Source organism: Camelus bactrianus, chromosome 12 (genome assembly GCF_048773025.1).
Source record: "Camelus bactrianus isolate YW-2024 breed Bactrian camel chromosome 12, ASM4877302v1, whole genome shotgun sequence".
Classification (NCBI taxonomy): Eukaryota; Metazoa; Chordata; class Mammalia; order Artiodactyla; family Camelidae; genus Camelus; species Camelus bactrianus.
In genome coordinates, this window is record NC_133550.1 from 48418585 (window position 1) to 48445097 (window position 26513).

General features: G+C 37.9%; 2 protein-coding genes and 1 long non-coding RNA gene across 7 annotated transcripts in view; 1 reads left to right on the forward strand and 2 right to left on the reverse strand.

Annotated features, from left to right (window-relative positions):
- Positions 1-15411, reverse strand: part of TMTC2 (transmembrane O-mannosyltransferase targeting cadherins 2) — a 481591-nt gene extending 466180 nt beyond the window's left edge. The window contains exons 1-2 of the mRNA XM_045519407.2: positions 15338-15411; positions 2122-2243 (exon numbers count right to left, since the gene is read on the reverse strand). Coding sequence (XP_045375363.1) covers positions 2122-2189 — 68 coding nt within the window. The 5' untranslated portion in view covers positions 2190-2243; positions 15338-15411. The remainder of the gene's footprint in view (positions 1-2121; positions 2244-15337) is intronic.
- METTL25 (methyltransferase like 25) overlaps positions 1-26513 on the reverse strand; it is a 200160-nt gene that overhangs the window by 108881 nt on the left and 64766 nt on the right. Inside the window, exons 13-14 of one of the 5 annotated variants that reach the window (XR_012510796.1) lie at positions 15338-15416; positions 2184-2243 (exon numbers count right to left, since the gene is read on the reverse strand). The exons of 2 other annotated variants lie outside the window; for them this stretch is intronic. The gene's annotated coding sequence lies outside the window, so the exon portion shown is untranslated. Of the gene's footprint in view, positions 1-2121; positions 2244-15158; positions 15417-26513 lie in introns of those variants that run through there. 2 more of the 5 variants (XM_074375330.1, XM_074375329.1) reach the window with 2 other exon arrangements.
- LOC123617991 (uncharacterized) lies at positions 19898-26435 on the forward strand. Its single transcript, XR_006726318.2, has 3 exons — positions 19898-21365; positions 22981-23171; positions 26034-26435. It is a non-coding gene; the product is annotated as an uncharacterized LOC123617991 (long non-coding RNA).

A 26513-nucleotide genomic window follows, 5' to 3' on the forward strand; every position in this document is an offset into this window, starting at 1 on the left:
AAAAACAAAAAAACAAGCCATGAAACGCATGTGGCAAAGACACCCAGTGTGCAGGGCTGAGCCAGCCAACTGCACGATCCAATTCCCATGCAGGCAGCAGTGGTGATCTCATCGCACTGGCTTGTAGCAGGATTTTGGCTCAATTCTGACCTTGTTTCTGCCCACATTCTAAGCCTGGTTTTCTGGCTTTACAGTGCTTCTATGAGCTAAACTTTACTCATTTAACAAACTCCATTTCTGCTTAAATGTCAGGCCTGAACTATTTACTGTTGCTTACAGCTACGAGAATATCGCCAACTCTTTCCCCATTACTACTTAAATGCTTATTTCCGTTTCTTTCCCCAACAATTTCAGAGCAAGATTTAACACCTCTGTGAATACACACATTCATACATATTTAGGCACTCCTGCAAACGGAACAACTGCTATCCCAAATGAGATTCAATTTTGTTTTGTTTTGTTTTTTTCTGAATGTCCAGGCTGCTTCTTCAGCTAGGAAATTCAGCAGAAAGGGGCCTCACAGCCTTCGCACACTCTGTATTCTTTCCTCTTTCTTACTCGGCTGTCGGTTTCGTTTAGATTTTGTTCCCATGTTTATTTCTCACGCAGGCAACAAAACAAAACCCAGAAATAAAGAAATATGATATCAGTGGCAGTTAAAATGAGCAAATTTAGCAGTGATCAATACTTGGAGGAGAAAGTTGCAGGTGGATGTTATAAAAATACACAGTAGTTCTTATCCTATTGGAAGTGAGCATTTTCAGCCCCACATATACATGTTGTCACACAAATAAAATAAAAAGAATGCATTGCATGCTTGCTGTCCTGCTGGACTTAAGCTCCATCCTGGCTCCTTTAGTTTGCTTTGCATATTTATGCTCTAATCCATTGACTGTGTAGCTTGTAATTTGTTTCTCAAAGGACAAATTTATTTCTTTCACTTGATAGTTTTTAGGGAAAGGAATGTCATTTTTGGTACATAGCTACATCTTAGGAGTATTTGACACAAATATTCAAAAGTAGCTGAGCTGGGAGTCCCTAAAACTCCTAGTCACCAGTGCTAATGTGTGTGCACAGGTGTTTCCACACTACCAACAAGCAATTCTCCAACATCAGCTGCGAGTCCTACAGTTCAACTCAGTTCTGACACTCCCTAGAGAATAGCACCAGAGCGCACAGATTAAGGGCTCAATCTCACAAGATGCTCTTCCCACAGCAGATGCCAATCACAAGCCCCCGTTGTTACCTGTGCTTCTGAGCAACCAGCTATAGATTGGAGGTTCCAACAACACCCCCTGGCTGGGTTCAATTAATTTGCTAGAGCAACTCACAGAACTCAGGGAAACAATTTACTCGTTAGATTACCTGTTTATTATAAAGGGTATAATTCAGGAACAGTCAGATAGAAGAGAGTGGAGGGCAAGGTGCAGGGAAGCGTCGTAGAGCTTCCGTGCCCTCTCCCAGTGCACCACTTTCCCCAAACCTCCAAGTGTTCACCAACCTGGAAGTTCTCTGAATCCCGTCCTTTTCGGTTTTTATGACGGCTTTATTATAGTTGCATGATTAATTGAATCATTGGCCACTGGTGATTGATTCAACCTCCAACCCAGCTCCTCTCTCTAGAGGTGGGGTAGGATTAAAAATTCGAACCCTCTAATCACAGAGCTGGTTCCCCTGGCAACAAGCACCATTTAAGTGCTGACAAAAGTTCCCTTACTAACGTAAACTCAGGTGTGGTTGAAAGGTGGCTGTTAGGAATGTTAAGACACACATCACTCTTATCACTAGGAAATTCAAGATTTTTAGGGGCTCTGTGCCAGAAACGGGGAGGAGACCGAATACATATTTAATCACATGTCACATTTTTGTTAGTTTCCAGTAACTTGCACCTGAAAAATCTGAATCTCAGAACTAAGTTACAAAACGAAAAAGAAAAGCATCTCAGACTGGAGTCCCTGGGTCCCTGCAACCTTGGTAGACTTCTGAACAAAGCGCCTAATCAGAACCTCTGAGGGTAAGCCTCTAGCATCTCACTCTTACACTGTTCCCAAGTCACTTCAATACACAGCCTCTGGGGGTTAGTGGTCTAGGAGAAGGTCAATAACACCATGACGGACTTACTGGCATTGCTGGCCTGGTATCCCTCTCTCTCCCGGTGCAGCCATCTTGATTTCCTTCTGGGGAACCATGCTCCTCCACTGACAGCCAATAGCTCAGAAGGGGCTGACCCCAGGCAGCCTGCTCTAGGGGGAGATAAGTAACCCAGGCTTAGTCAATTCATGGTGATTGGTTCAGGGATAGGTAACCAACCCAAACTAGCTCAATAAGGCTGAACTGCAACTCTTGTTAGAACTGTGGGTGAAAAGATGCATTCTTTCCCTGGGATTTCACTAGGCTCAGCCACTAGAATCACTAGGTTAGCCTGGGGAGCAGGGGCACCTACAGGATGCTGAGCTGAGTGTGAAGTCAATTCAGAGGAAAGTAGAACAAGAGTGGGTGAAAGGGACAGAGTGAGTGAGAGAGTAAGAGCGCTAGAGCGAGGATCGTGTGGCATTACTTGAGACCCTGAATCCACCTGTGTCTGAACTGGATTGGCCCTAGGACTTTTCAGAGCCACAGTGTGTCTTAGTCTGCTGGAGCTGCCATAACAAAATACCATACACTGGGGGCCTTAAGCAATATAAACTTATTTCTTATAGTTATGGAGGCTGGGAAGTCCAAGAACTAGATACAAGCAAAGTAGATTTTACTCGAAGACCTCTTCTCTTGGTTTACAGGCAGCCTCTATGCTCTTGTGTGTGTGAGAGAGAGAGGAAGAGAGAGGAGGAGAAAAAAAAAGTGAAGGAAGAGAAGAAGAGTGGGGGAGATGGGAAGGAGAGAAAGATATATGGTGTCTAATTCAAAGGTCACTAATCCTACCACATCAGAGCTCTACCTCTTTGACCTTAATTCTCTCATTATAAGCTCTCTTTGCAAATATGGTCACCGGGGGGGGGGGGGTCAGGGCTTCAACATACGGGCTTTGGGGAGGAGACAACATTCAGTCCACAGCATGATACAATGAATTCCCTCTCTTGTTTTCCCTGAAGGCACTGGGTTGGATTTTCAGTCATTTAAAATGACGAGTTCCAAGCGCTACACAGTCACTGCTGTTGAGTCCAGCACTCAGCTCATTCCATGTCTGTCCTCATGAGTGTGTCCACCTTGCTAAGCAGACTAGGGTGGAGGGCAGCAAAGCCTTTGGGATAGAACAGACCATCCAGTGGGGTGCTTCAGTGCATGCCCTCTGGAGTCTGACCCCTTAGCTTTGAATTCTAGCTCTGTCATTCACTTAACCTCCCTCTGGGTGAGTGAACTCACCTGTGAATAGTACAAAGTCCCTACCTCTGAGTTATTATGAGGATTTGATGCATTTATCAACTGCCTAAAACAGTGCCTGGTGCTGTGCTACACAAATGTTTGTTAAATACCTACACAGACCTGCCTTAAATCTCTGCTTGTGCATTTATTAGTGTGTGGCTTTCACTTTGAACTTGAGTATATATTTAACTTGGAACTACTTCATAGATTTATCCAATTCATCTATTTTTCTCTCTTTACTTCAGAAAGCATCAGCTATCTAATGCTCAAATGTAATTATATGGAAATGACAGTTGTGCCCAAATGAGACAGAGTAATTTAGACGAGCATTTGGTAACAGTGCGCTTCACAATTCTTAAGAAATCTGCTGCTGAAAAAAATACCAAGGTAAAGTGGAAGTCTACCAGGAGTTGTGTAAGTAGCAATTACTTAGACAGATTACTTTTCTAAGAAACTTTCTGTAATGGAACAAACCTTAGGCCGCCTGTTAAAATTATACTCTGTATTAAAAATAAAGACCAGAAAGTAGAATGGATTGCCTCCTTCAGACTTGTTTAGTCGAAGCAGGGGTTTGTTCAAAGTCAAGGTTCTACCTGACTTTAGATGAGATTTGTATCATGGAATTTCACATCAAAGATTCTCCTGAACTGTTGGCTTGAGTTAGGAAACGAAGGTGATAATTGTGGGATTTCACAGCCAGATTCACATTAAAAATTAAATTTTTCCATTTTGCCCAAGTTGGTGAGTCTCAGAAGCAGATTTCTCCTTACCAGAGAAATGGATTCCCATCCCAAATAACCAGACTATGAAAGATATTACAGTTTTTGTTTCCAATATGCATTCAAAATTTTTTTCTATTTTAAAATTATTCCTATAAAGTTAAACAATAAAGATATGTTTAAAGGAAAATTTAAATAATCTTTCATTCACCACTTCCCCCTCTAGTCTTTTATCTGCCTGAGGTAACTAATATCATCAGTGTACTTGAATTTTTAGTGAAAGTGGAATGATATTGTACACATTAGTCTTTGCCTTGCCCTGCCCCTTTTCTTCCTTCCTTCCTTCCTTCCTTCCCTTCTTTCATTCTTCCTTTCTTTCCTTTCTTCCTTCCTTCCTTTATTACTGGTGTGATTAACATCCCTCCTCCAGGACAGTACATGTAGCTCAAACACGTTCTTTACATAGTGGCGTAAAATTTTAAGTAAGCTACACCAGATTTTATTCACCAGACCATTTAAGGTTTTTTTTTTGGACTATATTTTTGTCACCAACAAGAACATGTCAATACATTTTTGCATGTTCTTACATTGACAAAAACATGAAATGAGATTTCTCTAATGTGCAGTTATTTTAGGGTAATTCCAAGATGATATCACATCCCTCCGAAACAGTAAAAGGAGATAATGACCTTTGTGGACATGGGATTTTGAAAATCAACATGTAAGGAATAAATTTAAACAATTTAGGTCATGACTTATCCCATTCACTTTTGCAATGAGGTGCTTGTTGCAGTCAACCTTTAGAGGTCATTTCTAGATCTGTACAGAAGATCCTGAGTCTCAGTCCTCACTGGAAGGCCTTGGGTAGTTTCTCAAATGTGGTCCTAGAGCCTGACCAGTGGGGATTACACACATGTTCACAGTAAAGATTCCATTGCTCACTGCCCAGAGAGTTTCATTAGTGGGTTTGGAATGGGACCCAGGTAGCTTCCTAGTTCAACAAAAAATTCCCAGGTGGAATTCCTGGGTGAAAGGACTTGGGACTAGATCAGGGGTCAGCCAAATTCAGCCTTCCACCTGTTTTTTACGGCCCATGAGCTAAGACTGGTTTTTACATTTTTAAATGGTTGAAGAACAATCAAAAGAATAATAATATTTCATGATTTGTGAAAATTTAATGCAATTTAAAATTTCAGTGTCCATAAATGCAGTGTTACTGGAACACGGCCACACCCATTCACCCCACACCTGGGGTGCCGCAACAGCAGAGCTGAGTAGTTGCCACAGAAACCATATGGCCACAAAGCCAAAATATTTACAGTCTGGCCCTCTACAGAAAGAGTCTGCCAACTCCTGCACTAGATGATCTCTCAGGTTCCTGTCATTTCTGAGTGTGTTTTATTCACTGTATCATTTACTGAGTTCAACATGCAAATACACTGCCAAACTCTAGAGCCTGTGCAACCCCAAAGAGGTAGGTATGGGTGCAGGCCAGACACCATGTCAGCTGAGGGGGGCTGAAGGGGGATTCGAAGAGGTGAGCTGCCCAAACTGAAAAATGCGCAAGGAGCTGACATGTTGGGAAACAGACAGCGCAAGGAGCCGACATGGAGAGAAACAGCACTTTATTGCAGCACAAACGGGTGGCGCGCAAGCGGCGGGTGGCGGCGGTGCCGGCGCTCAGCACTTTCTTCTAGTTCAACAAGATGGTGCCGCCCGCATGGCACACTTGTCCTGCTTTTATTTATTTTGCTCGCACATGTGCATTGTTCATTTCTTTGTTCATACTGCTTACATAATGCTACTAGCGCATGCGCGTACCTTTACTGCTTTGTTCATAAGGCTTACATAACTGGCGCATGCCTACATTTACTCCTTACCAGGTGCAAGCTATTGTGAACTTTGGCCCGGGCCCCATGCCTATTCACTTAAGGCTGGACCCCATGGCCTACTTACCTAAGGCTGCTGACACACCAGGATGAGTTATAATCCAGGAGGTGATGGGAGCCACACAGACTAAATTATAAATCAGCACCATCAGAAAGTGAATCATTACTGCAACAGCTAATCCTTCTGTGGTACCTTACAAGCACCAGGCCCTGTTTCCAGTGCGTCCCATATACTGACTCATGGAATCCCTACGACAACTCTGTGATCTAAGATAGGTATCATCTTTATCCTCCTGTTACAATTGAGGAAACTGAGGCCTGGAGAAAGTAAGTAACTTGCTTAAGGACACATTATTATAAGGAGTAGAGTGGAAATGTGAACCCAGGCATTCTACCTGCAGGATCCAGGCTTAAAAGCACTGAGCCATTACTGCAAGAGATAAGGTAAAAGTAATTTAAAAGTAAAAATCACTATGTTTGGATTCGGATCTCAATTCCAATTTGAAAGTCAGTTGAGTGGGACATTACCCTCTGATGAACATTACCTCACCTTTTTACCCAGGGTCACAAGGTCAAATATCCTCAGGGCCAGGTGGGAACATCACTGAATGAGGAACGCTGCCTTCTCAAACCAAGTTCCTTTTCTTCCTAGGAAGAGCCTGGTGGAAACAGCCTTTTCATCCCAGAGAAACAGCTGTGTAAGGCGAGATGGTAACTAGTATTTGCAGGGTAAGGAAGCAGTCATGTACGGGGGACACTGGATACAGCCAGAGAGGGCGTGCCCCATTCACAAAGGACCCGCCCATCATCTCTAGATTACTCTGATGTGTAGAAATGAGAGCAGTTAAGATTTTGGTTGTGCAATCTTCCAGTAGTTCAGAGTTCAGCAATTAATTCAAATACTAAATAAACAAACCAACACAGAAAACACGCCGTCTGGGCCAAACAAAATAAGACTTCAAGCCACCAGTGAGGGACCCATGCTTTAGTAATCTTCTCTTTAGGCTAAATCATCTTAATTCCAAACCTTTCCAAATGGATCTCTAGGCCCAGACCTTTCATCAGAATTATGGCCGCCCCCTTGAACGGATGCCAAGCTTTGCAGTCATCTGTATTTGGTGGGAGCTACATAGTTCCTTCCAGAAGTCGGAGTCCCACCTGGCAGTTGGTTATGCGGTGATCAATCCTAATGCCCTCCTCGTGTATAAGAAATGTCTGCTTTATATTAGAGTAGACGCTCTTTACCAGGACTGGCAGCATTGATAAGTGCTTTTCCTTAATGGAAAAGCATATTTTCATAGCTTTTCCAGGAATATCTTGCTGCTTTTAATGGAAGCAGGATCCATTCCCTTAGTTAATCTTCAATCACACAATGCTTATTTCATTGAAGGTAACAGCTCACGCATACTCACTCATGGCCCACAAATAAAAGACCTTTTTAAAAAATTGAAAGAGCTTCAGAGTAGCGTAGACAACAAGGAAAACAAACAGAAAAATGCCGGCTGTTCAGCTCAAGTGAAAACAATGATGTTCGAACTGTAAACTTGAGTGATAAACCACTGTAATAAAATGATTAAAAAACATTCATCATTCTGACAATCTGAAATCGTATTTAAATCACTCATTTTACTAAAAATCTACCTAAAGTACTTTCAGATCCCGTAGGAAAGAAATTTTTATGAAACAATATTTTAAAATATTTTTCCATGAGAATCTGTTCAGAAAAATAGTGCCTTAAATGGAATTCCAAAATCAATAAAAATTTATTGCTCAATTTTGACGTTTATGTGTTCATGGACTTTGCACAAAGTAAGCATTATTTTGAATATTTTCAGTTACTTTAATATAAAGTATCATAAATAAGGGACAAGTTGTCTTCAGAGGCCTGCTTAGGAGTTTGGAGTGTGAAAAACATGGCACTATGGCACTGGAAAACAATTCTCAAATGAATACTAAATGATTAGATAGAAGCACAAACAGGACACTGAATTAAGAAATGTGAAACTTTGCAAAACATCAAACAGAAAAATCACAAAACAATGTAGTATTCTGGATTAGATCATGAAACAAAAAAGACACTAGTGTGAAACGACGGAAATCGGAATAAAGTCTAGAGTTAATACTAATGTACCAATGTTGGTCCTTTTAGTTTTTACAAATGCATGGTATGAATGTCAGATGTTAACATTAGAGGAAACTGGATGAGATGTATATAGGAACTCTATGTTTGCAACTTTTTTGTAAACCTAAAATTATTCCAAAATAAAAAGCTTATTTGAAAAATCACAAAACAACTGGTAAGTGTATCAATCTGTGCCCTTAAAGCATGTAACAGTATAGGGTAAGATGATAACATTTACGTGCGGCAGTTAGTGCCATCTGTGTACGTACATGTGGGTGGTGTGTGTCAGTACATTGCTGGGGATGTGCGGACACAGCTAACCCACTTCCATCTTCTCCTCAGTTGACAGCCTGCTACTCAAAGTGTAAAAGGACAGAAATGAGGGTGGAGAGTGGGTTTCTGAACATTCTACTAATAAAAATAAATATTAAAATATATTAATAAAATACATTAATTATATTTATATAAATTTAGGAATCCCTGTGTTAAAAAACATAGGTCATCATAACTGGACAATTTTAAACTTTGGCTTTTTTGGGTGTTTTTGTTTTTTTTAAAAAAACTGTTTTATGTCTCTTTGTGGTATCTTTAAATATGTACCAATGAAAAGGCTTATAGTTTGTTTCCAGATTCTATAAAGCACACTTTACACTCATTTCTATCCCTTCACCAAAGAGGCTACATTGCCACAGGTCTCCCTTTTGCTGTACAGAACAGAGGCATTAATGAGGGGGAGTAGACATGGATCAGTATGTTAAAATAACTTAATAGGTCTGCTTTTGGCCAGGATGTAGTAGGTCATGGCAAGCCAACACTTTTGCTGCAACCACCAAAAAAGGGGCAAATAACTACCAAAAAAGGCGCATATTTTAAAATATATCAGAAAATAAGGAAATAGTGTAAACAAAAATTCCAGGGGGAGGAGACCCACTGTCTGAAATAAGCTGACAGTTGTTGGCCATCATTTTCCTTAGGGTCTGAGGATTGATCTTGTCCGAGGCAGAGAGCTTCTGCTGCGGGAAAGGGAGCCCAGCCAGTTTTTTAGCCTTCTTCTGCGGCTAGAGGGATCAAAAGGAAACGTGAAGGGTCTCAGTGATAGATGGTGACAGTGGAGCATCAGAAATTCAAGTAGAAAGTCGACTTGTGCCAAAAGACATTTTGATATGGTTGAGATCTCAAGAATCAGGATTAGGACACAGTGGTCCACCTGACACAGAGTCTACACAGAAATGAAGAGTGGAGCCGGTGAGCAGATGGGACACAGCCCAGTCCTCCTACCTCATCACCTCTCACAACTCCAGCGGCTGGTTCTGCTCCTCTTCTACCTCTGCACTAGCACCAATTCCTGCATCAAAGGTCCGAGCAGACGGAAACCGTCAGAGGAGCACCGGGTTCAGGGCTGACGGGTTATGTAAGTGAACCAGAGCCAAGCTCCTTCCTGGAGAGCAAAGGAACCTTGGACGGAAGCATAGGATGAGCTCATCTACAGGTTTACCTTCGGGTGCTTCAAAGCTCCATGGTCCAGGAGGAAAATCTATGAGTCTATCCCCGATGTATTAAGACCTGATGACTGTGCCTGGCCTTCCACCCTCTGAGTCAAGTAGGTATGACTTCTTTTTTCTCTCAGGAAAGATGAACTGAGGACATTTTCCTTGAAGGGGCCAGAATCTTTCATTCTTACCAAGAGCTGCATTACAGAATCACAGCAGCAGCTCTGGGCTGCCAGCTGTGCAGAAGTGACAGAAAGCAACGCTGTAGCTAGTGATTCACAAGTGGAATCTTTCTGTGATAGATTCGATCACAATTAAAAATTTTGTTTTTAAACTCCACTATTCTTGGCATTATTCCAGCATGTATTGCTCTAAGAAGCTGTAAAAAAGAATGTCAAATTCCAGTTTCCTGGTGCACTTCATCTGTCACCATAAAAATACAGTTTAAACCAGAGTCAGCAGAAGGACTGGTTTCTGGGTCTGTTAACTTTAGTGAAATTGAAGAATTGAAACTCTATGTCAGGACCCTCGGAAATATTTTATCCCCTTTATTTCATCCTCATCTTGATGTATAATCAGCCGTATGTAACAGGTTAGGGTTTATTTATTGAAACAAAGCAGATATATGGTGCATGAATTAACCTGTAAACAATTTCAGTTTGGTCTACTTGTCATTCAAGGTGTGTACTCAATTTAGAATGGTTTCTGCTCACTCAAGTCTCCCTCTCACATGCTTAGTGATTAAATATTTAGATTTACATCAAGCACCTGACACCACCATAAAAAAGGCCACACTGAAAGGAACTACAAAGTGCAATTAAATACAATCTTGAGAAACACTGCCAATATATGAGAAGACAGGATAGCATATATTTTTATTTTGTTTTATTTTGCCAATTATGTATATTGAGTTCACATAAATAAAAAGAAGCCACGTAAAATCTTGATGGATTCTAAAAAATACTAGAAAGTGTTCTAAAAAAAATCTGTCAAAGCCTAGCTTAATGTGTATGACATTGTTTTGCTTAACAATGGCCTCAATTTGAATTTTGATATAAAGAATTCATAGGAAATTAGGGCCATTTTAGGAGTTAATCTGTGGTAAGTTTTTCTGGTTATAAGGAAACATTAAATTTATATGTTTTTATTCTTATAAAAATTCTAGTAGAGGAAAATAAAACACCAAATATCAATGTCATTAGCAAATATAACTTTTATCATTAGATGTACTACTAGTTTACATACATAAAACAGATAGTGTAAGAATGTTTTATCTTTGAATGTAAATCCATTTAGAAATATCTAGATTTATTCATTTTTACACTGCTGTTTGCACATGGGTCAGCTGGAAAGTCTAAACAGTTGCCATGTATTAAAAATATAATACTAGTTGCAGATAATTTTTAGAACTCAATCTTTTATACCAGTTTAGATTCCCCTGTTACTTCCTTTCATAACACCCTTTTTATTTCCTTCATTTCATTTGTTAAATTATAATATGTGATTGAATTAAGTGTGTAATTTTTGGTATAGTGACTTCCTGTATGTTCTGGATTCCATGAGAGCTGGGACTATGTTTTCCTGCTCACTATGCTATACTTAACATTTAGTCCAGTGCTTAAAACATAGACGTGTTCAAAAAAGATGCTCTTAATGAATAAAGAACTGAATGATCTGCACCAGGGGTGGGAAAGCTATGGCTCAACTCCAGCCTGCTGCCTGCTTTATATAGCCCATGACTTAGGAATGTTTTTTCCATTTTTAAACAGATCTATTTTTCAAATGGTTGTATAAGTACCTCTGTAGTAACCTCAATTTTGCCTGTTGGCCCATAAATTCTAAAATCTTTACTATCCAGCACTACGAGGAAAAAAGTTTTCTGACCCTGATCTAGACCAGCACCATTCAATAGAACCACTGTGATGATGAGAGAGTTGTAGGTTTGTGCCATCCAGCAGGACAGCCACGGACCACCTATGGCCAGTGAGCACGTGAAATTTGTCCTGTGTGCGTGAGGGACTGAATTTTTTATTTAGTTTTAACTAATTAAAATAATCCCACATGGCTAGCAGCTAGTGTGTTAGAAAGCAGCAGACCTAGAGATCAAAAAGAATAAATCTCATGTAAATACAGCAGTTATCTGGAGATCAAGAATATCTATGGAAAAAAATTAAAATATGAGCTAATTTAGCAGTTAGTTAGTCTTTCTGGTAAAAAAAAAAAAAGAATACAAAAATAAGCTAAATTATCTACCACCAGTTCATTAAAATAACTAATGTTATGACAATACTTTGAAAAGGCCCAAAGGTAAAAATTAATTCATTTAATTTGATAGTTACACAGAGACTCATTTAAAATAAGTAGTGGTCCTTCCTTCTATGAACTGTGGATGAGAAAAGAACTCTTTTGGATAAGGTAGATAATGTTAATGCTCTATTAAATAAACGAAGAGTTTTGCTTTTATGAGCATTTTAAAGCTTTTCTTTGCCTTATTGAAGGACACATCACTTATTTACAAAGAAATTCTTGAAATACATAGAATCCTATTAAAGCAGAATGTTCTACAGCACAGTAGGAGAATATCAGATTAGCAAAAGCAGTGATATAATCTGATGATATCCCCAAATAGTTAGCATTAAAGTAGGTATTAAAGTGGTTTGAGAAGTGAAGATCCAAACTGCAACGTGAAGTTTATTAACACCCACATTCACATAAGATTTCAAGTCTTTAAGTTGAAGATGCTCTTAGTAGGAAATTTGAATTATGTGCTATTTAGGATTGAAATTGCTTGCTGCTGTTATTTATAACACTTGAAATAAGTTTAAAAAATTAAAAATTGAAGCAATCTCCTTTTCTTGCTTATGCTGTTTCTGACATGTCTATGTATGAAATAGTATCTCCCTGAGTAAAACTACTTTGGCTGCCCTCTTTTGTTTCAAATGATTTTATCATTAGGGAAAAATCTGAAATCACAGTGGACAAATAATCCCTTAATGCTTTTTCTGGCTAGCAAGTAATTTGTCAAAACAATCCAATTTCCAAATAACAAGCACACTCAATAAGACACTGAGCCAATACATCTGTTCCTCTCTGTATTCAGAGTATGGACAAATGCCTTTCATTTTGGGTTGAATTCTCTAACTTGACAATTCAGCTCTAGCAACTAAATATCCTTTATAATTTCTCTTCGATAAAACTAGAATTTTATAGAAGTCAGGTTTTATTGAGATATAACTCACATGCAGTAATATTCACCTTTTTAAAGTGTATAGTTTAATAAATTTTGCCAAACATTGTCTGTTCACCACTCAAATTAACATGTGGGACATTTTCATCACCCTAGAAAGTTCCCTATGCCCCTTTGTAGACAATCTCTCCCTTTACCTGTAGCCCACTGGTAACCAGTGATCAATCTGTTTCTACCATTTTGACTTTTCTAGAATGTCATATAAACACAGCATGTAGTCTATTGTGTCTAGCTTATTTCACTTAGCCATTTACTATAATGCTTTGGAAATTCATCCATGTTGTTGCTGATGTCAGTAGTTCATTGCTAGGTGCTGCTGAGAAGTATGCTGTTGTATGAATATACCACAGTATCTTTATCTGTTTTTCTATTGATGGACTTTTGGCTGCTAAGAATAAAGCAACTATTAACATTTGCTGTACAAACCTATGTTTTCATTTCTCTTAGGTAAATATCTATGAGTAGAACTGTTGGGTCATATAGTAAGTAGGTTTAACTTTATAAAAATCTGTCAAGTCATTTTCCAAAATAGCTATCATTTGCATTTCCATCAGCCTTCTTTAGAGCTCCAGTTGGTCTACGTTGTCTCCAACAGCCAGTATCATCAATCCTTCTAATTTTAGCCATTCTAAAGGATGTGTATTGGTTCTCTCCTTTTAATTCATATTTTCCTGATGATTAATGATATTGAATATTTTTGTATTTGTTCATTGCTGTTTGTATCTCTTCTTTGGTGAAAAGTGTGTGTAAATTTCTTGCCTCTCTTTTTACTGAGTCTGACTATTTATACTCTACCTACAAGCTTTTTATCAGGTATGTGCTCTGCAAATATTTCTTACCAATCTGTGTTCTGCTTTTCATTTTCTTAACAGTGTCTTTTGAAGAGCAGACATTTTAAATTTGATGAAGACCAATTTGTCAAATTTTTTGCTTAAGGTGTATGTTTTTTATGTCCTAAGGAACATTTCCTTAACCAAAGGTCATAAATATTTTCTCCTACATTTTATTTTGATTTTTCTTTTTAATTTTCACTCACATATTTAGGCCTAAAATCCATTTCAAGTAACTTTTTGTATGTGATATGTGGTAAAGGTTGAAATTCTTTTTTTTTTTCTTTCATTTTGATACCTAATTGTTTAATTGTTAGCACCACTAGTTAAAAAGAGTATTTTTCCCCATTAAATAGCTTTGACACCTTTGTCAAAAATCAACTGACTAAATATGTATGGGTCTGTTTCCGAACTCATTAGTTTGTTCCATTCATCTGTGTAGCTATCTGTAAATAGATACCATATTGTCTTGATCTATAGTTTTATAGTAAGTCTTCATTTTATTTTTTAAATTTTTGGGTGTTTTGTCTGTTTGTTTTGGAGGAGGGATAATTAGGTTTATTTGTTTGTTTGTTTATTTTTATGGAGGTGCTGGATTGAACCCAGGACCCCCTGCATGCTAAGCATGCACTCTACCACTGAGCTGTATCTTCTCCCCTATAGTAAGTCTTTAAAGTGAATACTGATATCCTCCAAAAATCTAAGTACTCCTGAAACAGTTGTCTATTATATAGTGTAGGTAGAAGTTTGCACTGATGTGAGAAGATATCATTCCTCCAAAGACGGAGGAATGGCTATTCTTACTAGTTATCTTAGGCGGTCTGCTTTCCTGTGTTCCACAGACAGGGGGTTTACTGAACCCAGGGGGATTCACAGATAGAATTCAGGGCATCCATAATCTTGGATCCTGGAGAAAACTTACTTCTTTCTCATCTTTGATTGAAATTCAGTGTTTCCTTTAGTTATAAATGCGGACAACAAACCTCAGTAGTACTGACAGTACCTGAAAAAATCTTGCCAATAGAAGGCACAGATCTTTTCCTGTCACATTACAGTTGTGGCTGATATCTTCAAATACTGCTTACACTGATTGTTACCTCAAAATTATAGTAGTTTTTAGAACTGCTACTTGACCTTGTTATTTAATGTGTAATAAAGAAACACACATATTATCAAATTACAATCTTAAAAACTCTTTTGGTAACTACCTCAGTAGGATTGGTTTCCTTTGTCATATAATGTATTTTACTACATAGTAAAAAAATTGTTTGAGAAGGGGCCCAAAGGCATTTCAGACTGGCAAAGGGGTCCCTGGCACAGACACGGTTTAGCTCTACCTTCTGTGTTCCGATTCCACAGACCTACTGTGCAGGTTGTCCCTCTACCCTAGGAGGTCCATTCAAAATGTCTTTAATGCTTCAGTTTAGAATATTGCAAATATTACCAGCTTTGTGTTATTTCATCTTCTGTCACATATAAAATAATCACAATATATAATATATAATGTATTATATTATTTTATCTTATTCATAAATGTGAGATTGAACAATGCTCCACATCAGAAGATTGAAGGGTGTTTCTCATGATTCCTGCCTTTGAGGAAGGAGGCCTGACACACGACACACACTGCTCATGTGCTCCCATGAGGACACACAGAAGTGACCTAGATGATGTCCTTACCCCTCACTTGGGTGGTGCTGGAGGTGTGGGCAGAGTATCAGCCAATGCCTCCCACAGGAAATGACACGTACGAGGAAACCTAGAGAACGAGGAAGCGTTAAACAGAATGAGAAGAGACTTCAACACAGAAAAATGTGTGAGCGTGAAACCTGACTCTGCCTGCAGTCCCGGGGCAGAGGAACGGCCCAGAGAGGAAATGCACACTGCCGGCCTCTCAACACCCCCACCCCCATGTGTCCAGAAAGGCAATCTTTCTCGCAATGCAGAGGGCAAGCGGCCTCCCAGTCTGGATGAGAATACTCAGCTAGCATTTACCATTCTATGCTGGCAGGCGGAGTTTTTTCTCTCAGCCTCTCTTCCCCACCTTCCACCCCCAGAAGCTGCTAGGAGTGCAGAGCCCTTGGCTGACAGAGCCCTTCCGGAAGGGCCGGTCTCCATGTCCTGCGCCATCTTCAGTGCATCCTCCACCCAAGAGCTCTCCAGTGCGCCTCCATGGCTTTTACAAGCTCCTCCAGTCCCAGACTAGTGAGGGGCGCAGGGTCGTGTGCTTAGATGCCATGGTGCAAACGGTCGGGACACGTGGGGACAGACTCACAGTCCCAACTTCCCCGTCAGCCCAGTCTAGAGGGGTGGGGGGTCTCCTCCCACCTGGACTACATGAGTCATTTATTACATCCTAAACAGAGATTATTAGCAAGAGACATTCCTATTTAAACCGTCCTTGAGCATTTCCTCCAGCCAGGCAGCAGCAGGGGCTGCTCAGCTAATTAGGGACTGACTGACTTCTCAGCACCGTTAGCAGCTGTGCCCAAGCCTTGCCCACCTGCATCTGCCACAGCACTGGGACCACTCCTTTGTGATGGGCTCTGTTTTCACTTTGTGTATCAAGATCTCAATGGAGCAACTGCCAGCCGCATATCTAGCTAGGACAGGGGTGTACATGAAAAATCTTTACATTTTTGAGGGTTGCTGTTTAGTTCAGGGAATTGTTTCACCTTATTCAATTATCCTGATGGGAAACAGGCTGCCTGTCCTCGGGGGGGGGGGGGGGGGCTCCTGCTTCCAGCTGCTGAGGTGACATAACACTTTCTGAGGAAGAGGATGGTGCCCTTTTTTGCACCATCCTCTGTAGGTTTTGTGTTTGGTTTTGTTTTTTGAGGACATTTTAAATAATGATCATCAGCTTCATGACTTCACTTACGGGGCATTATTCTTTTCTCTCAGAGGACAGCCTAGTTTTCTTTTTCTTTTTTTTCTCCCCTGGAGGATCAGTGTATTCATTTCCTCCCTTTCCTCTCCAACATGTTCTGAATGCTTTCACTGCTAGGCACAGGATAAACAGTAAAAATGATAGATCTCCTGCCCCTCTAGGTCGAATAAAGGAACACAAACATTTTAAAATTAAGTGCAATAAAGTGGTATTGATGCTGTCATAGTCATCTGGGCAGAGTATAGTTGGGATGTAATAAAAGGATGGTGATTTAAGTGTGGGGCAGGCTCGTAAATACTGAAGGACAACAGAACGAAGTGTTGACAGGAAGAGAAAGGGATGTTAGCCTTCCTGGAAGAGGGATCGGTGAGAGCAAAGTCCAGATGGAGACAACACTTGAGATGTTGTGGGAGTCACAGAAAGTCTGGATAATTTGAAACTTGGGTTAGATGGAGTGCAGAGAAAGATTAAATGGATGAAGTAGGCAGAGAAAGCATCATAGAGGATTTGGACACCACGCTAAAGAGTTTTGATTTTCTTATAAGAAAACGGGAAAGCTATGGAAGAGCTATAAGCAGGGGTTAGAGACTGACGCCAAGGAAACCAAAAGGGCAGTTATGAGGCTCTGTACTTAGACAGTAGCAGTGGGACGGGAGAGGGGAGGCAGTGAAGAGAAGCTTTACACCTTGATAGGAAATGATTCTCTTCAGCACGGCATTCAAGGCTTCCATCTCTAGGACCCTGTCAACCTGTCTGGTCTTATTTCCATACTCACCATTTACATTAATCTACTTTAAGCCCCTAAAGGAGTCATGCTGTCTCATGTTTCTGCAATAAGTGTTGCTAGTCCTTATTGAAAGGTTATTATACATACAAGGATCACTATTACATGATCTATTCCTTCTCACAACTGCATGTGGTCAGTTATTGTTTTTCCCTCAGTTGACAGATGGAGAAACTGAAGCACAAATAAGTTAAGTAACCTAACTAAGGTCACACAGCTAGTGAGGGACACAAATGAGATTTGACCTCCATCAGCCTCTTTCTAGAATCCATTCTTTTAACCACTATTTATAGCACTATCACACTGCCCCTTCTCTTAAAAGAAAGACCTCTCTTTCTTCACTTAGCTTACCTAATACTCCACCACCACTTAATTCAGCTTCTGCTTCCATCAACATTTTGAAAAATCGCTCACCAAAAATATCAATAATAGACTCCAGTGGGAACTTTTTCATTTTCTTCTACTTGAGTTTTCAAATGCTTTCAACCACTGGACTACTCAATAAGCCCTGAAATATCCTCTTCCTTGATTCATATGATGATCTGCTGTTAGTCTTTCTACTTTATCTCTGGATGTGCTTTCTCAGCCCCTTCTGTTAATCATCCTTCTCTACAGAAACTTCATATTGGAGTTTCAAAGATTCAGTCGTAACCCACACACCCAGTCAATTAATCTTCAACAAAGGAGGCGAGAATACACAATGGATAAAAGTCAGTCTCTTTGGCAAGTGGTGTTGGGAAAGCTGGACAGCCGCATGTAAATCAGTGAAGTTAGAACACTCCCTCACACCAAACACAAAAATAAACTCAAAATGGCTAAAAGACTTAAACATAAAACAGGATACCATAAATCTCCTAGGAAAAAACATGGGCAAAACATTCCCTGACATAAATCACAGCAATGTTCTTCTAGGTCAGTCTACCAAGGCAATAGAAATAAAAGCAAAAATAAATAAATGAGACCTAGTTAAACTTATAAGCTTTGAACAGCAAAGGATACCATAAACAAAACAAAAAGACAACCTACAGAATGGGGGAAAACATTTGCAAATGATGTGACTGACAAGGGCTTAATTTCCAAAATATACAAACAGCTCATACAACTCAATAACAACAAAAACAAACAACCCAATTCAAAAATGAGCAGACCTAAAAAGACATTTCTCCAATAAAAACATACAGATGGCCAATAGGTACATGAAAAAATGCTCAATATTGCTAATTACCAGAGAAATGCAAACCAAAAATACAATGAGGTATTACCTTACACTGGTCAGAATGGCCACAAACGATAAATGCTGGAGAGAGTGTGGAGAAAAGAGAATCCTTTTACATCGTTTGTGGGAATGTAATTTGATATAGCCGCTACGTAAAACAGTATGGAGATTCCTTTAAAAAGTGAAAACAGACTTATATAATCCAGTAATCTCACTTCTGGGCATTCATTTGGAGAAAATGCTACTTTGAAAAGATACATGCACCCCAACGTTTATAGCAGCACTATTTACAATAGCCAGGACATAAAAGCAACCTGAATGTTCATCAACAGATGATTGGGTAAAGAAGATGTGGTGGATATAGATATAGATATAGATATAGATATAGATATAGATATAGATATAGATATAGATATAGATAATGGAATACTACTCAGTCATAAAAAAGAATGAAATAATGCCATTTGCAGCACTATGAATGGATCTAGATTATCATACTAAGTAAAATCAGAGGAAGACAACTACCATACAATATCACTTATATGTGGAATCTAAAAAAATAAAATGGCGTAAATGAACTTATTTACAAAATAGAAAGAGACTCAATATAGAAAACAAATTTACGGTTACCAGGGGGAAAAGGTGGGGAGGGGAGGGATAAATTCGGAGTCTGGGATTTGCAGATACTAACTACTATATTAAAAAAAAAAAAAAACAGATAAACAACAAGGTCCTACTATTTAACATGGGGAACTACAGTCAGTATCTTGTAGTAACTTATAATGATAAAGAATATGAAAAAGAATTTATTATCTGTATAAATGAATCAATATTTTGTACACCAGAAGCTACCACAACTATACTTCAATTAAAAAAAAATTAGAATTTGAAGAACTTCGGACAAAAAAAAGAAAAAAACCGAACATAAAGAAGAAACAAAAACAGCAGAAAAGATTCAGTCCTAGTTTTCCCATTCTTTTCTCTCTATGCTTTTGCACTGAGTGATCTCATCTATGTTCCAGCTTCAATTTCCATCTATATGTTGATAACATCTCAATTTGTATCCAGGCTTCCCCTTTGTTCTACAGACCCTTATAGACCAGTGCTTCTTTAACACTGCTTGAATTGCTCAACAGCACCTCCACTCAACATATCCAAGTGGAATTTTCAGTGCTCTCCCCAATATTGCTCTTCTGTGTACTTCAGCAAACACCTTTCACCTAGTCAAACAATCTAGAAACTTTTAGAGTACATCAACCAAAGAGCACTAAGAACAAAACTGTAGTCTGAATTAGATTTATTTTGCTTACAGTGGCCAGGAGCAATACACTCCAGAGGAATTATGGATCATCTCAGTAAGAGAGTTTTTAGGAGCTTCTTACAGGCTTTGGATTGTAGTGAATGGTTGTAGGGAGGATTTAAAAATGTGAGGTCCAGTTTTGATTGGGAGGTTGTCGGTTGTCAAAAAAGCTAGGGAAATTGAATAACTGGTCTTACTTTTTTTTAAATTTTAATAGAAGGAAGGAGGATTAAAGTGGGCTGAAAGTAGTCACTGCTACAAAATAGCAATTACATGTTAGCCAGAAGAGAGCACGTTGAGAATAGCTTTGTCTGTCTTGTTCCAGACATGTCACTGAGTGGCCTTCTCTGAATATTGTCTGTAACTTATTTACTTTGAGTTTTAGCACCTCCCAGTTTTAGTTAAATTATTTTGGGAAAAGTGACTTGAACTCTCAGCTTTAATTTTTCAATATAAAACATAAAGCAAGTATCTATTATTATTTTAGGCAGAATATTCAAAATCACTTTACTTATGACTTTAGTTGTACACATATTTTCCTTCATTTTAACAAGGAAACTTTTTTTAGGTTTCTGTCTAAGGAAAAACCAAATATTATTCTAGCCATATGCAAAAACAGATCCATGTGATTGATAGATAATGAGATCTACATTTTAGAGGCAGGACAACCAAGGAATCATCAATTGCTTGAGGTCTGCAGAGTTTTGAATCTACAAATATCTTGATTTTCTCGAGAGGAAATTAAAAAAAAGACACAGAAGACCCTCAAATAATCAAGAAGACAGTATCTGTAGTGGTTAAGCAGTCAGAAGCCAGAATGCCTGGATATGAACTTTGACTTTACCACTTCATAGTTCTTCCCTGCCTTCTCCTACTTGGAGCAAGTCTCCTACTTGACCTCTCTGTATTTCAATTTTCCCTTCAGTAAAGCAGCAGAAATAATATAGCCCCTTCCTCTTAGGACTGTTGTAAGGATTAAATAAGTTAATAAATATAAAGTGCTTAGAATAGCACCTCCAGCACAAAGTAGGCACTCAATAAATATTTAGTTGGTATTATTATTATAATCCATCATGTCATTTGGAGTTTAAAAAACGTTTTAAAATTTGAGGAGTTGCCAAGGACCCTGTGTATAAATGGTATGTATGTGTATAAGAAAAAGAGAAAGCTGGAGTCACCTCCAAAATTTTTTAAACAGATCTAGCCATTCAAGAAGACTTCTTCAGAGAGAGCTCTCAGATACCAGCACACTGGAGAGTAGTGAATCTAGAATTATGTTAACGTACTGGAAGCTTCAATGGAGACTGGAATGGTGAAAGAGCAATCTGGAGAGTAGACTTTCAAAACTGTCAAAGAAACTGATGATGTATCCCTGCTCGCCAGGAAGGGGCTTATGCAACACCGCTGGACTGCATATAAGAGGAACTTCTAGGGGGATTTCATGAAATCTATAACTGAAGTGGCTCCTTCTTCTCTTCCTGTCAAGCTGGCCATTTTGACATCTATTAACTAATACATGTAAGTGGGGTAAATTTGTTTTGATTATGACATCTGTTTAAATTGGCTTTCTCTGTTCATAATTTCAGTTAAACTATATGCTTTTAGCATTTACTAGATTGGAGGTGGTTTCTTTGGGGCAGAGAAAAACAGTTTGCAACAAAGATTAAATTGTAGTTTTGTTTTTCTTTTTTTTTTAATAATCATTTGGGGCACACAGAAGAGTTCTTTGTATTTATTCTTATATTTGGTGACTGGTCATTTGTGCATTTTTGGAGGGTGTATTTAAATTTAATTTACTGGCACATTTATGTAGAAGACTTCAGTTATCTGAACTGATCGCTCTCTAGTCATGAGCAGACTGCTTGCCTAAGTTTCGTTGTATTTTATATACACATATCTCCGCAGGAGACCATTCAAGGTTTGCAGTTCACTGTCATGAAGCTGTCTATGGATCCTTTGTTTAACCACCAATGATTCCACAAGCTGGAAGCTTTTATGAGAAAAAATTAGATCCAAATATCCTATATATTTGTTTAAAAATGGCAAATTTGGCCCTGGCTTGAAAAAAAGCAGAGTTCCTAAATAGTTAATGTATACAATGTATTTAATAGACATCATTAACCCTTAAATAGCAATCCTACTTCTGGGAATATACCCACAGAGAGTAAATAATTGAAGAAAAGAATAATGCCATATGCTCAAAGGTGTTTGTAGCAGTCTTAGGTACAATACCAGGAAGTCAGAAACAACCTGAAGGTCTAACAATAAAATAATGGATAAACAGAGTGTATCTCATTAGGATGGACTCTTAAGTCATTAAAAATGATCACTGCAATGGAGAATCAAGGGAAAATGTTAATTACATGTTAAGTAAAAACAGCAGAATATAAGATGGTATATTGATTGTTAAGGCAAATATAAACAATGCACGCATTTGGATCAACTGAAAGTAACTACTTGGTTGTGGGAATATGAGTAATTTTAATATATTTCTTCATTTTTTTTTAAACAAGAAGAGAGAAAATAAAGAGTATTAAATGGTATGACTACATTATTTGGGAGCCAAATGCCTTATTCATTTTTCAAAGATTTGTAAAAATGACAGCTTTTATGTTAAGGCAATTTGAGCTTTAGCCCAGGAACCTGATTCATTTGCCTTAATAGATTCACTGTATCTTGATTCTCTTAATAAATTCTGTGCAAATTCCAATGCCAATAGGTTTGCTATCTTTATTAATATGAAAAGATCCCATGGGTGAAAGATAACATAATCAGAGACTTAAAAAAGCACAACATATGATGTGGAGAGTCCACCAAAAGATATGAAGGCCTTTTGAAGAGCTGCTCCTAATTTCTGTATATATTTTTCAAAAGTTAAGAGTTTTCTGGTAGATATATAGATAATATAGAATCTTTTCACACTGTGAAATTTAACTTTCAAATTAAATCTTTTACATTATAATCAAAAAACATGGTCATAGTCAGTTGTGAGAAATGGCTGCAAAAATCACCATAATTCAACCCCCCAAATTTATTAACAAGTCCCCTTGGAGTAATGCCTGTTAAAGAATGTCAGCTGAAGGCAGGAGGGATTTGTGAAATTCTTGTCTCCTTTGTATTTATTCTTTGGCAGTGACCGAAGAGGAAGAGAGGGAGCAGGAGCCAAGACGTGGTCCATTTAGGGCAAGGTTGTGAGTTCCCTTGAGATCTGTATGCTCCCCAGCCTTGGAATACAGCAGACACTATGGGGCCTGGCAGGGTCTTCTGTGTTCTTGGGCATAAAACTACCTCAGAGGAGCCTTAAAGGGGCTGTCTTCTTCAACGGTAAGCACTCGGAGATCTCCTTAAAATACCCATTCTGACTGAGTAGGTTTGGGGTAGGGATTGAGATTCTGCCTTTTTAACAGGTTCCCAGGTGATGCTGATGCTGTTGGTCCGTGGAGAGCATTTCTGAGTAATAAGACTCTAAGCTCAGCTAACTGGAGGAAAAAAAGTGATTCAGGGAATTTCCTGTTTTAATCTTTGCTTCCCATATTATTTCTATGACTGGAAACTCATCTTTGGACAAGGAAGTATGCCACCGGTGTGGACTTAAATGTAAAAAGAAGTGTTAGTATATACTGGAATACTTTCTTATAATTTTTATTTATCACTCTGGTGTCCAGAAAGATCTGTATTGGTAACTAAGAAATACATTCTGTAAATCATACGTTGAAGTTTTAAGCATTGCTAAATGCCCACCAGCTTTTTTGGAATGTTACTGCCCTAATATTATGCTGTGTGGTCATCTGTTTGGGTAGCTGTTTTTGAAATTTTGCCTCGGAATTTTCAAATTTTATTTACAGACCTCTTCATAAAACCTCCTCTCTGATTTTTTTGTTGGCCCTTGTATATATGATATGTAAAATGTCAAAGTATTTGGTATTTAATAATTAGCAATTATCCTTGGGTTTATTTTTAGCAAGTATCTTAAGATTTATTTTAAAATTAAAATTAAAGTTAATATCATGGGCAGGAAGCTTCTTGATTTTCACTGATCTTCCTAAGTAAGTTACAATTAACCACTATTTATGGTGTTCAATTCCTTGAAAAGTGACCTTGGGCTGCAACTTTTTACTTTAAATTGCCAACTTCTGATTTTAACTTAGCATATACCTATAAGACAATAAAAGCTAAGTATGAATCTATTACCCAAAGTAGTAAACACAAGATACATTATTTGGAATGTCAATAGGATTCTTAATATTGAATTTTTTTCTCAAACCTATGAACAGTGAGCTGAAAGATCTCTTAGATTTGTTTCCAATGAGAACACATTGCTATGGAAAATAAATTTACATGGTTGTTTAGTTTTGAATACAGTACTTTACACTTTAAATCGTTGGCTCACCAAATTTGGGTACCACAGAGCTAGACAAAAGGGAAAAACAAAAAGGAAGTCTGTAAGTAGATACTGAGCATTGAAATCATTATGCTTTCAAGATAACAATTAAATCCTTACAGTGAATGAAGAATGGGTGAACTATTCTAAAGAATTACTGCTTGCTCCTTGGGTTTACACTACTGTTCTGATACTAAGGATTTATATTCCTAATGTATATTATTGAATTAGTTTGTTGTTCTGAGGATTGAGGTTTATTGTGAAAACACCCAGTTCATAGATGTTTAATTCAAAATGATACATGCACCCCAATGTTCATAAAGCACTATTTAGAATAGCCTAGACATGGAAACAACATAAATGTCCATCAACAGATGACTGGATAAAGAAATTGTGGTATATTTACACAATGGAATATTAGTCAGCCATAAAAAATAATAAAATAATGCCATTTGCAGCAACATGGATGGACCTGGAGAATGTAATTCTAAGTGAAGTAAGCCAAGAAAGAGAAGGAAAAATACCATATGATACCACTTACATGTAGAATCTAAAAAAAAAAAATTTACAAAACAGACTCACAGACATAGAAAATAAACTTATGTTAAACAGGGGGAAGGGGGAGAAAAGGGATAAATTGGAAGGTCGAGATTTGCAGATACTAACTACTATATATATAAAATAGATAAATAAGTTTATACTGTATAGCACAGGGAACTATATTCAGTATCTTGTAGTAACTTATGGTTAAAAAGAATATGAAAATGAATATATGTATGTTCCTATATGACTGAAGTATTGTGCTATACACCAGAAATTGACACAACATTGTAAACTGACTATACTTTAATAAAAATAGTTTTTAAAAAGTTTCATTGGACTTTATATGTCTCACTTGATCAGAAGTACGTATACCCTGCTCTTCAAAAAGTTAGAGAGATTTAGTCTTCTGCTTAGTCTAACTTTCCAAGATAGCATTTCTATTCTGGCCCCAACAAACAGCTATCCTATACTTCTTATGCATTTGTATCTTAGAGAAAGGTTAGAATCTAAAAATCAGGACATAAATTAAATGTGTATTTGATGTGACTCCAGTAGGCTACTATGACCTTCAGAAGCTCTATAACATAGCTTTACTTATTTAACTAAACAAAATTCCAAGGGATATAAAGTTTTAATTTTCATAATAACAGAACACTAAGGAGATCTTGGTTGAATTTAGTATTGTTTCATTAATCTTAAAGGTAGGAGGTATGCTATTAATAGCAGTAATTTTAATGAAATCCTTTCTTCTCTAAGCATCTGCAACCAATTTATGAGAATGAAAACACATTACCAATAACCTCATTAACAAAAGTGGGTATTAAAACTGTGCTAGAGATCTGAAATATGAAGTATATTTTAAAAGAATTTCAAATCTGTTTATTTTCAAGATAAAGAACAGTACTTGCTATTCTTAAGAGAAAAGTAATCCAAGAAAATCATTTATCTTGCAAGAGCTTTCAGTTCTTATACTGTAAATGCTGACCCTCAAAACTACTAAATATCATTTCTCAATACAGTATAACCTGTTGTTAAGAGGTAGCTTCCTGAATATAGTATAAGCTGGTAATGTAAATGTGGACACTTGAAAGGCATTGTCTGCACACACAGAATGATGGTCAATATACTGAAAACTAAAAGTGAATCCTCCTTTGCCTTCAGTTTTATTTTTACTTCTGTCCTTTTGAGTTAAGGAGAAATAGAGCACTAACATTATTTTTTCTGTATGATTTAAAATCTGTCCCTTATGCCTTTATTCACAGAGGTTTACCTGCACAGTTATACTGTCTACTAAAATTGGAAATAGTCTGAAGTCACCAGAGCACCAGAGATGTCTACTGTTATAATCAAATGGATCTGGAATTGTTTTATCTTTCCCAAGAAACACATTATTTGAGTATACTTTACTTGATGGAAAACCACCAAGAGTTCTTTTTCTTAGAAGTGTCGGAACAGTATTAGAAGACTGGATTCTTTCCTGAGAGGGCAGCTAACTCAGAATACATGTGCATTTAGTTCAACATCATTAGCTGATGCACACCAAATCCTATGTTGACCAAGTGGAAAGCAACATGTTGAATTTCAGGTTGGAATTTGCATACATTCTCTGTTTTTCTAAAATTAGGCTTTTCCTCCCATGAGATTTAAATACATTCCCCTTTGTTCTGTGCTGAAATGTGTTAACTCTCTTATTCTACATTGTGCATTGGAAAATTCTAATAAAGGTAGTACACTTTTTTAAA